Source organism: Miscanthus floridulus, chromosome 19 (genome assembly GCF_019320115.1).
Source record: "Miscanthus floridulus cultivar M001 chromosome 19, ASM1932011v1, whole genome shotgun sequence".
In the NCBI taxonomy this organism is placed as follows: Eukaryota; Viridiplantae; Streptophyta; class Magnoliopsida; order Poales; family Poaceae; genus Miscanthus; species Miscanthus floridulus.
In genome coordinates this window covers 98,290,117-98,301,433 of record NC_089598.1, presented here as the reverse complement: position 1 = coordinate 98,301,433, position 11,317 = coordinate 98,290,117, and the positions used below count along the sequence as shown (strand labels likewise).

The 11,317-nt window shown below is 43.3% G+C and overlaps 1 protein-coding gene across 1 annotated transcript; it reads right to left on the bottom strand.

Moving 5' to 3' along the window:
* Positions 1–2,648: 2,648 nt before the first annotated feature.
* LOC136527817 (2-oxoglutarate-dependent dioxygenase 33) lies at positions 2,649–6,300 on the bottom strand. Its single transcript, XM_066520661.1, has 12 exons — positions 6,077–6,300; positions 5,533–5,648; positions 4,960–5,078; positions 4,817–4,880; positions 4,671–4,738; positions 4,187–4,245; positions 3,956–4,109; positions 3,827–3,846; positions 3,539–3,585; positions 3,150–3,230; positions 2,971–3,060; positions 2,649–2,859 (listed from the first exon to the last, which is right to left on the bottom strand). Exons 1-12 carry the CDS (start codon positions 6,108–6,110, stop codon positions 2,731–2,733), a joined length of 981 nt encoding a protein of 326 aa, XP_066376758.1. The 5' UTR covers positions 6,111–6,300; the 3' UTR covers positions 2,649–2,730.
* Between the last annotated feature and the right edge of the window lie 5,017 nt (positions 6,301–11,317).

The window sequence follows — 11,317 nt, the reverse complement described above, 5'->3', positions numbered from 1 at the left end:
CGACCGGCAGGCGGCGGAGTCGATCACAGCTCGGATTTGGAGTCTCCGATCCATCACGTGACTCATCGACTGCTATCTCGACAGGGGCCCACATGCAGGGAGAGAGAGGGCTGGACACTTGCTGGCTCGGAAACGGTTTTGGTAGCAGCACTGCACACATCGGCTTCGATTTCTTCTCCCTGCCGTCCTTATTCTCACGTCTACTTTACCTTTACGTGCCTCTTCTGTCCCAATTCCAAACTAATTAGAGAATACTTAGTTCGCAACTTTAACGAGTTCTCATAAAAAAATATATTAACACATATATACAGGTTCAAATTAGTGCATTATCAAGACGTATTTCGTGAACAATTTAGTGTCCAGGTGTACGAGCTTAGTCACACCTGGCACAATAGCTGAAACAAAGCCATTAGCTAAAAGGTTAGGCAACAACTTCAGGTTTCATCCGACAGGAGGGAGAACACTGAACACTGGATGAACCTTGGATTCTCACTTCAGTCTCTCACGAAAGCTGCAGCTATAGCTAGTAGTATTAGCAACAAAAGGCATCAGTCTCAGCCTCTCATGAATCTGAATGATTTTTATTCGTGCTCAAACTGAACCCGATAATCATCAGTCGGAACAAGGCAAGGCTAGCTAATATGCGACGCCACTCAGGCTCAGCAGATTTTACCGGAGCCGCCGGCTGCCCTTCACGCTGCTGCTGCCATGCATTGGCGGGGTCAGAAGAGATGGCCTTGCCGAGCTTCCATCAGCAGATGGTTTGGCGAAGAAATGGAGGCAATTTCGCGCCTGATGCTAAATTCAGATTTCAGAGACGGACTTGTATCATGTCCAGGCGGCTGATGCCTAAATTCAGATTTGAGAGACGGGTTGTTGATAATTCCGTGCAGCAGCGATAAGAAATCTTGCCCCCATTTCCTTCTGATATCATCAGCACTGCAAGTCTGCAACTCATGTCAAGGTCAGATTTCAGAGACGGCATGCTTTAGTCATGTACTAGCTTGTATCATGTCAAGGCGCCTGATGCTTGTTGATAATTCCGTGCAGCAGCAAGAAGAAATCTTCCCCCATTTCCTTCTGATATCATTGGCACTGCAAGTCTGGAACTCATGTTAAGGTCAGATTTCAGAGACGGCATGCTTTAGTCCTGTAGCTTATAGGTATCATCGTCAGACAGCACTACACAACAAATACGGCTGGACAAGTCATTTGTTATGGATCCCATGGTCACTAAACTTTCGGAAATGCTAGGTGTCTTGCGTCCGATGCACTGCATAAACGTCGGATGGCTTTTTCATCTCCGTCACTTGCTCTCGCCCGCATATATATTTCAAAAGAAAACTTATCCCTTCGCTTCATCCTCCTCATCCTTACCCCTTCTGCTCTCCCCATCCCCTGCTACAACACACCAATGCCTGCCATCCTCCCCCACCCCGGCGTCCTCACCGGGAGCCCCCAATGCCCGCAGATCCAGCGGCCCTCTCCCCTACCCTGGCAAGATCCATGGAGCACGAGCGAGATCCACTCGCCTCCGGCGAGATCCATGGAGGTGGCGCGACGGTGTTGCAGGATAGTTGGTGGCTCTCCCCCACCCCGGCAACCGAGCTCTCCCCACCTCAGCGGCCATGGCGCTCCCCCCCCCCCCCCCCCCCCCATCCCCCACCGTCACCGCCGAGTCAAGCCCGGTGCCAGTGGTGGTGGTGTTCGCGTGCGCCGCTGGGTGGTGCTCGTGCGCAGTCGCTCGCCGTCGGCTCCCACCCCGTCAGTCAGAATCGACTAGCCCAGGCCTCTCTCTCCCTATGTTTGCAAATGTATGTTTCAATTGTTTCAAACGTTTCAAAGGCATGTTACAATTGTTTTATATGGATGTTGCAAAAGTAGATTGGGGACATTGCATATGTTGCAAGTGTTTCAGAGGCATGCTGCAAGCATTTGTTCAAACTATTTCATCTGCTTCCAGACGTATGTTGCAAGCGCTTTGATCTGGATGTTGCATATGTTTTCACACATATGTTGCAACATTATGTTCCAAAATATTTCATCTGTTTCAGTCTTATGTTGCAGCAAGTGTTTTCATGTTGTAAGTGTTCTATCTGGGCGTTGCATATGTTTTCACACATATGTTACAAATGTATATTCCAAATGATTCATCTCTTTCAGACGTATGTTGTATTCAAGTGTTTCATGTTGCACGTGTTTCCTGTTGGGGAATGGGGCGCGGTGAGCCGGTGGCCGACGGACGTGGCGTGCGACACGCTGGGGGCCGGTGGTCAAGGGCACAATGGGGCAGGGGTGCGCCTACGGGGGCGGGGCGAACAAATGGGGATGAGGGCAGAGTGAACGGATGGGGATGGGGACAGGGTGTGCGAATGGGGGCGGGTCAGGCATCGGGGTGAGCTTGTTAGGCGTGCGGACGAGCGTTCGATGGAATTCATCCCCATCGGACGTCCGTGCGCTAGCATTTCCCCCAAAATTTAGATCACTTTAACTCTTTGTAAGGCTTCAAACATGTGGTCTAAAATTGTATCTAAAGTTCAGTCAACCTCACAAAAAGGGCTTTAGTTCATTAAACCACAACTGGTCTAAAGTTTAGTTTAGACCATGGAATCCAAATCGGGCCTTAATATTCTCCAACGACAAGTATATAAAGAAACATGTTTATATAGATGAAAAATAATGTGCCGTTTGCAATACAGATTTATTCCTCCACATCTGCACCCAGCAAATTTACATGACAAAGTTCGTCAATACTTTCTGAACCAAATGCTCTCCGTACACAACCTTTTCGTACTTGGCAGCACCGCCGGTTTTCTCCCGGCAGAACTCAACAGGCTCTATTGCAGCATCAAAGTTTGACTGCACCATTGGTTTCAGGGGGAGGAAATGAGTAAGGCAGTAACCATGTTGACATGAAGTTACGAACGCACACTTGTGTGTGTGTGAGAGAGAGAGAGAGCATGTGCGTACCTCATAGAAGAACGCAACAGATACACGGTAACGAGGGGAATTGTTGACGACTCTGTGAAGTGTGGGCTGATATATTCCATTTGTCCAAACCTGAACCCAGAAGGATTACATATAAGGGTCTGATGTTGTGAAACAATCAGATGCAAATAAATGAGCAAAGAAGCAAGTAAAGAAAAAACCTTCAGCATGTCACCAATGTTACAAACAAAGGTTCCGGGAATTGGTGTTGCATAGATCCACTCACCAGAGCGATTTTGCACCTGATAAAACACCAAAGAATTTACACAGTTTTTCGTGGGTTTCACCCAGTAAAGATCTAATTCCTAGAATGGGAAGATAGGATGCATAAAACAAACTTGAAGATGCAGAGTGAAAAGTATAGTAGCATCTCAAGAGTGATTATCAAATCAAGCTATCATCTTGGGTACTAATTCTGTTCTCTTATTAGCATAACAGAAGAAACTGGACAGACAGTTTAAGAACTGGTGCAGAGAAAAGGAGGCATAAAGAGTAACATGTGATGTGATGAATAAATACAAGATATGCATGAGACAGAAGAAACAAATACCTCAAGGGCACATATGTCATCATCCTGGTTAACCAGTGTTAGAAGTCCTGCATAACCAAATGGGGAAACGATCTTAAGATTTTGAGAATAGCCTCCACCAATCTTTGGAAACAATAACAAATATCGAGAAAACATGTGGCTTCCTTAAGAGGCAAGTAGGCAACAAAACCATGGTATTGTGTTAACGGGATAATAGTAGCCTATATTGATCACAAGTTATCATCGTCCACAGTTTTACATATGGAAATTTTTTTTCGCAATAAAAATTCTTTGGAGAGATGTACGAACCATAATCTGTATGAGCTCCACTGGATTTGTCATATAATGCATGGAACACAAAAGAAAAGCAGTGAGAGCAAGTAAACATAATTGCCAGGACAAACTACAAAATAGCAATGGCTAACATTTACTGATTACCAGCCAGTATCAGTGCGCTGCTCTTCTGGAATATCTACTGGATAACCAATCAACCTTAACACCCAGAAAGGATCTCCAGCTGTTTCCCCTTCAAAAGCATCGATCGCCCCTCCCAAAGCCAAGGCTATACCTCGCATTATCTTTCTTGAAATATCTGTAACGAAAAATGGCTTAATGAACACTGTTGGTGATGAACGAAGATGAATGTTTAGAGTAGGCTGAGAAGTGGACCTCTACATAAGTTGATATAGTTTTCCAGCAGTACTTCAAAATTTGATGGGTATTCTGGCCTGTATGAAAGGCAAGTGATTAGTTACTTCAGTAGAAACAACATATCTTTTTAGACTATAGGAGTGATATGAATTTAGTAGCCGCTTATAGGAAAATCATCTATTGATATTTGATACAGCTATTGTTTCAGTACTACTCCATCTGACGAATGGTGAAGAAAATCTGCTTGACAGATGGAACGTAGCGTGTCAATGCTTACTAAGTTATATGGTAAGGCATGTTTGCACTTAGTTCATCATACATTGGTTTTTTTTAAAAAAAAAATAAAGATGTATGTGTAAGCTCATTTTATATCTTCCTATTTTCAATTTTTAATTCACAAGACCAGGCTAGACTTAAACATACTTTTCAAGAGATGCAGACATTTGCGATGCTTCAAGATGTACCTTGAGAACAGAGATGAAGTTGGAATTTGGAAACATACCATAAGTTAGATCCTTCCATTGGTTTAGCGAGATCTCCATATTTGCCAGGTTTAATAGGAGTATAGCACTGCCATATTTGTTCTCAGGGTTTAGCTCTGAACAGCTCAAAGCACAACATGGAAACAAAAAGACAAAATAAACTTACATCGATTGCTTCATGCATATCAGGCTTACCCTTGGTAATATTCTCCCCTAATCTTTGATACCCTCTAAAAATAAATAGTCAGAAATTTCCTAAAGACCAAACATAGAACCAGAAAGTAACAGGACATGTTTAAGCAACCACACCTATATCCACTCTGAGGTGTCATCTTAATTTTCAATTTTTCCTCATAAGGAAGCTGAAAGAATTTGCGGGTTACATTCCTGACTTCCCTCATCAGCGACTCGTCAATACCATGGCCTTTCTGTTAACATCATACATGCAGCATTTTCCTGGGTTAGCTTTTACAATAACAGATTGTTTAAAGATTCAGCTTTTTTTTCACTGAACAAAAAAGAAAAGCCAACTGTGCATATGCACCTATGGCAAGACATGGTATGGTATGAACATCCCGTAATTTACAAGATCCTACTGAAGTAATCCAGCACATACCTCCTACATTGTTAATGCTAAACATCCACATTTTTACATCAAACAGTCTACATAAACATGCTTTGCTGATTAAAAAAAAATCAAACTGGACTGTTCGCTATCACAAAGTTGACAAATCACTGTTTCTGGTCTTTGTTTCAATGTTGAAATACATCTGCATCGTTATTCGTTAGTGAAAAGCAACATACCCCAAGTCCCCAGCTGATGTGATTAGCTTAGAGATTTGAGGTGGGTTTGCTGCTATCAGAGAGTCATCGAGTGATTACCACATAGAAGAATCCGGCCTCCTTGCAAGCATCGTCCAGCAACCGGACAACCTGCAGCAAATCCTTGTCGTTGGCCATGCTTGGATCATCAATCTTTTCGACAAGCGGGCTGATATCTGGCAATGGTAGGAACGAAGACACTCGTTATAAAATCGAGAGCTGGAAGCACAAAGGGAGGGCGAAAGACACAAGCTGCTGCATCTACTGAAGCGAGCGGGAGTCAAGTATATGAATCAAATCCTTGAGGAGCTGCGTCCCTTCGCTTGCAGAAGTTACTAGTACTGCTGCGGCAGGAGGCGCTGACTCTGAAGCCTGATGCCCCGCGGCATGGAACATTCAGCCCAAACGGGCATCTCAGATTCTTGAGGTTGAGGATGGGAGGAAGGTGTTACAGAACGATGGAGGTGGAAATGCGGGGAACGAAATTTGGGTGCCTCAGCGCAGAGCAGAATCTGATCCGGATACCCCGAATCTTGAATCTTTGAAGATAGAAATCGCATCCAGAGAGCAAATGGAATCAATTGAAGAATTAATTAAGGCGTACCGATCAAGGGGATCGATTTGAAGTCGGAACCCATGGTGCGGACTGCAGAGAGAGAGGGAGAGGGAGATTTGGAGATAAGCGACGACGCTGATCGTGGGAGCGAGCGGCGATGGCTGGCAGTGGCAGCACTCCCGGTGCGGTTAGCAAGTGGGAGCAAAATGCGTGACGGCTTGTGAACAATTCTCAAGGAGTAGCTCTATTTTGCCTCAATCAATTATGTGGTGTAGTGTGACGCAGGAGTTGTTTGTTGCGTTCTGCTGTTTCGTCGCTGCCAAAAAGCAGCCACCGGAAGCGGCACGTGTAAGAAATTGCACTCTCAGGCTCCCAAGTCCCAACGCTCCACGGTGTTGTGCTGCCTGGTAGCTTCCTCGTAAACGATCGTAAATTTCCAGTCAGGAACAGTATTTTTCTCTCATACCAAATCAGCCAGCAGTAAATAATCCACGATATGATACGGCCTCCCGAACATGCTGTCATCCTGACTAGTAGCTCCGCAGCCTGTCAGGGTGCTTGGAGAGGCATCCTTGGCTCCATCTGACAAAAGTTCAGAGCATCCATTTAAAATGAGTTGGAAACAAAATCGAGAGGCCCTATCACGCATTTGTCAGAAAATTATGTCCTTGGTACCAAAAGGCAGAGACAGAGACATGTTCGTTTCTCTGAAAAGGTAGGGGTGATTTGCTGTGAGAGAAAAATATTATTCGTTCGTTGAAAAAATACGGCTCATAAGATAAGCGAACCGAGCCAATAAAGATGTGTGGGTTAACAGGCTTGTATGCCTACGTTGTTGCTGTCCTCACCTCGAGCTCTTAGACATCAGATTGAATCCGTTATTTATGCGGTAGTGCTTGATTGAGGACGTCCATCTAGACGAACCGACCTCGACTTGCTCGCGCCGCTCGTCCGTGCCACACGCCCCCGCCCGCGCATCGCAATATGCCGCCGCAGCCCGACACCGGACGTTGTCTCCCGGTGTCCAGCGGCTCGCACCCCTCCGAGTGTGTTCTCCTTCTCCGTCCATTCTCACGTCCTAGACCTAGCTAGAGGCTAGTGCTTGGACCGGTGTACCCTAGGAGCTGAGTGCCAGGTGCGGTGGCCGGCGGGGCCTACCGAAGCGTGGCGTCGTAGGCAGGATCTAGTTATCCAAGGCCACTGCCGAGGTCTGTGTCGTCGATGAGATCCACATCGGCAACCTTCGCGTCACTTCGTGGCATCGAGCTCCACGCCGGTGTCGAGCTCTGTATATTTCATGCGTTTTAAATATATGTTTCAAATATTTCAAAGGTATATTGTAAGTGTTTCATATGAATGTTGCAAAAGTAGATAGTGATGTTGCATATGTTGAAATGGTTGTACACGTATGTTACAGGCTTCTATTCCCAATGTTTCATCTGTTTTTTCATACGTCTGTTACAAGTGTGTTTATTTGGATGTTGCATATGTTTCACACATATGTTGCAAGTGTTTTATCTAGATGATGCGTATGTTTTTTCAATGGTTTCAAGTGTTTCAGGTTTTTTTGCAAGTGTTTCAGATGCATGTTTCAAGTGTTTTATCTGTCTTCAGCCGTATGTTGCAAGTGTCATAACTGGATGTTTCAAAAATAGATTAGGAGTTGCATCTCCCTCATCGCCTTGGTGTCTCCTCCTCCTTTCCGACGTCGGCTGGGCATCCGTCGCCCCCTCCCTCTCTTCTCGATGCTGGTGATGTTCGGGAAGGCGCGGGCCCAATGAGGTCGTGTGAAACAGTACGGGAAATGAACTAGACATGGACGTCCGGATGCCCTGTCCATTCGGACGTCTGGACACTAGCAAACCCGTTATTTATGTGTTCTCATAGTTAAATTACCTAAGGAAAAAGTTCTATACACTCAGAGCACCTTTGCGAGCAGTCCCACTCGAGAGCCATCGATGCATTGGTGCTTGATAGGCTCTATTGTGTGCCGCGAAAACACTGGGTTGCAAGATGGACCAAAAGTTCTATGTTGCGTATAAGGGTGAGGAAACATTGACGAGGATGAATCAACAGCGGCAGAGCCGTGCTATACGGGGATATTGTACATCATAAGTGCAAAGATTTTTTTTCAGTCTGCTATGTGAACCGTCCTGTTTGCTTGGCTTATAAGCCGTACTTTTTCAGGCAACGAACATTATTTTTCTCTCACAACAAATCAGTCAACAGTACTTTCAGTCATGGCTTATCAGCCAAGCGAACAGGGCAGTTGTTTCTCTCCACACAACGGGGCAAGGCTATCACAGATTTTTATGCTCCTGCTCCTTTCTCCCATTTTGCTACTACTAGAATTCTCTGCTCTCCAACCTTGGATCAAACCATGGAAGATGATCTAATATCCAATACCACCACATTTAGCTAATATGATTCAATACAAAATTGACTAGAACAGAGTTCAAGAGGCAGCAAAGCAGGAGAGTTGATCCCAATGGATCCCAAGGTTGTCATAGTCAAAATGTAGTCCCTTTGAGGTAACCGTCGGGCCGGAAATGGTCTCTATTGTATTTCAAACTTCTACCTTCTTAATACAATGATACGCAATGCTCTTGCGTATTCGAGAAAAAAAGCAGAAGAGTTGAGGATAGGAGGAAGAACATAGACTAGCGTGCTCTAGAAGTTCTAGATGTACAGCAAGGGAAGCTTAAACGACGGAGGAGAGAAACACCGGAGGAATGAGTCGGTCTGATTATCTGGCTATGATAATCATTCGTGCCTTTCTCAGTTGCCCGTTCTCTACTTGTAGTCCACACAGACAAAATTTCAACTAGGCCATAACCCACAACCCATATGACAGCCCAAGCATAGGTAATCTCTAAAAACATTTCTAGCAGGAGCTCTCGAATCAGAGCTCTTACTTTTGATTTGAAAGTTCCCCTATTTTTGAGGGTCCCGATTCTTCAGCGTCCTCAAATCATGACCCATACTTCTATTGCTCACCCTTTTCAAACATATACTCTATGTAATTTATATACTTGGCACTACATCAATTCAAATTAATATTAGTAGTTCATGAAAATGATCCGAATTCAAATACTACAATTTAAATTCAAATTCAAATTGATGTATTGACCATTTGGCCGCTACATGAACATAGTGTAATCCATCTATATCAATACAAAACACAATGTCATTGATTGGCTGCTCCAAGTCGCCAACTAACAGCTACTAAAAACAAACAATGCATATAATACACAAAGAATGGGCCGAAAGAGTTCAACCTTGACAATACCATGATATCAAATATTTCACAAAAAGAGCACGAGATTGTCTCCAACAAATAGTTCATGTGCCAACCATCGATGGTTCAAATGGCTGCATACACCGCATATAAGCTTATACAAAAACGCATGACTAGTAGACCACTAGCACCACTACCAGAGCTAGTACCACCATATCCACCATTGAGGACAGCCATCTTCCCTCATTGCTAATACGCATGTCCACACATCAGGCTCCAAGATGCTAACATCACAAAACATTAACTTTTGTTCTTGCTCCCACATCAACTTGTTCTTCTTTGTGTGCAAGCTTAGGGCTCATCTGGTGCGGCTCCTGCACCGACTTCTCCACGGGCTCCAGCACCAGAGCCGGCGAAGCCACACCAAATGCAGCACCCAAGAAGCGCTTCTGGCGCTAGATGGCACATCAACTTTGACCAATTGTAAATAAAAAACTATAAATATTTATAATATTAAATAAATATCATTAGATTAATTATGAAGTGTACTTTTATAATAAATTGATTATGAATATTATTTACTAAAAATTTGGTCAAACGTGATTCACTTTACGTGGCACGTAACCCATAGTTGCATTCTTTCATAGAGGAGACGGAGGTAGTACATTATCTTTTGCATCATGGATCATATGGCTACCTATAGTCCTTCATATACATTTTGTTTTCGTCTTAGACCATTATGACCTGCACTCACTTTTAGTATTCACAGAGATAAGCTTCTCCTCTACCGGTCATCGAGATCTAGGTTCAGTCTTTACTCTTTAGGATGATAATATATGCTTTATGATAGTATTTTTTTTAGTTGTTCATGGAAATGATAGACGAACGAACCTCCACAGATTATCAGTAATGCTTCGTTGTTGGAAGGATAATATATAGATGGGATAATATAATAGCGATCAGATGAAGAAGACCCATAGGATAATGGATGGAATAACGCTGCTGGTCACATATCTGAGGCTGGCGCATGTTGTAAGGCTGTCCCCATCTTTTTTTACTATTATACCAATTAGAGCCCTAACAGAGGCACTATGTTAATTTTAAGTAGAAATGCTAAAAAAAGATAATTTTATAAATTCTCACAATAATTAAAAACATATGGTCTTTCATTTAGTATACTTTAATCATCATTATCAATAATAGCCATCGGATCTATTGCAATTTATAGAAAAAAAATTACCCACCACGCTATTTTGAAAAATACATAAAGTGACCTCCTAATTTTACATATAAATTACCTAGCTCTGCCATTACCAAAGATAATTAAAAATAACACCCTAAAATTATATATAAATTATCTATATATGTCATTATAAAAACAAATCAAAATAATCTCCTAAATTTGTATCTAAATTATTCACCTTTGCCATTATGAAAACAATGGGTTGGGTTAACTTTAAAAGCCTCTTTCCCCGGCTTGCACTCCAAACAAAGGCAACATTGTTCTATTTTGGTCAGAACAATGGGCTGGGTTAATTAACTTTAAAAGCCTCTTTACCCAGCTCTTATCCTTTGCTAAAAAAACAAATTGTTCCATCAGGTTTTTCCTAGATCAGGAAATTAGTAGGATTTCCGGTCTTCCACTTTCTCCTCAAGCTCCCAATCAATTAGAAGAAGTTCGGTCCATCATCCAAGAAAGACAATGGATGAAGAGGTGTCTCATGCTTGGTACTATTCCTAGGGCTCAACTTACTATAATAGCAAAAAAAAGCCCTACTCTGTGCTGACCGGAACCGTTGAAGCCTCCACTTTTTCCCCTGGTTATGGTCCTCATGCAACCTAGGTAAGTATAAGTATTTCTTTGGGCTCCTCATCAGAGATAGACTCAATACAAGGAATCTTCTGATTAGGAAAAATAAGGTCCTCGATGATTATAGTTGTGCTATGCAATCCAGGTTACGAGGAAACCAACTTTTACCTCTTCTTTGAATGCTCTTTCAATCAATCATGTTGGAACACAATCCCCATCGCCTAGAATTTGAATCCCCTGG

What these genes read in the sequence shown, in the direction of transcription:
- LOC136527817 (XM_066520661.1), bottom strand. Translation starts at nt 6,110, where the DNA reads ATGGGTTCCGACTTCAAATCGATCCCCTTGATCG. An exon ending in CAGCGCACTGATACTGGCTG is followed by an intron (nt 3,847 to 3,955) that starts GTAATCAGTAAA and finishes TGACAAATCCAG; the next exon opens with TGGAGCTCATACAGATTATG. An exon ending in ATGACATATGTGCCCTTGAG is followed by an intron (nt 3,231 to 3,538) that starts GTATTTGTTTCT and finishes GTGTTTTATCAG; the next exon opens with GTGCAAAATCGCTCTGGTGA.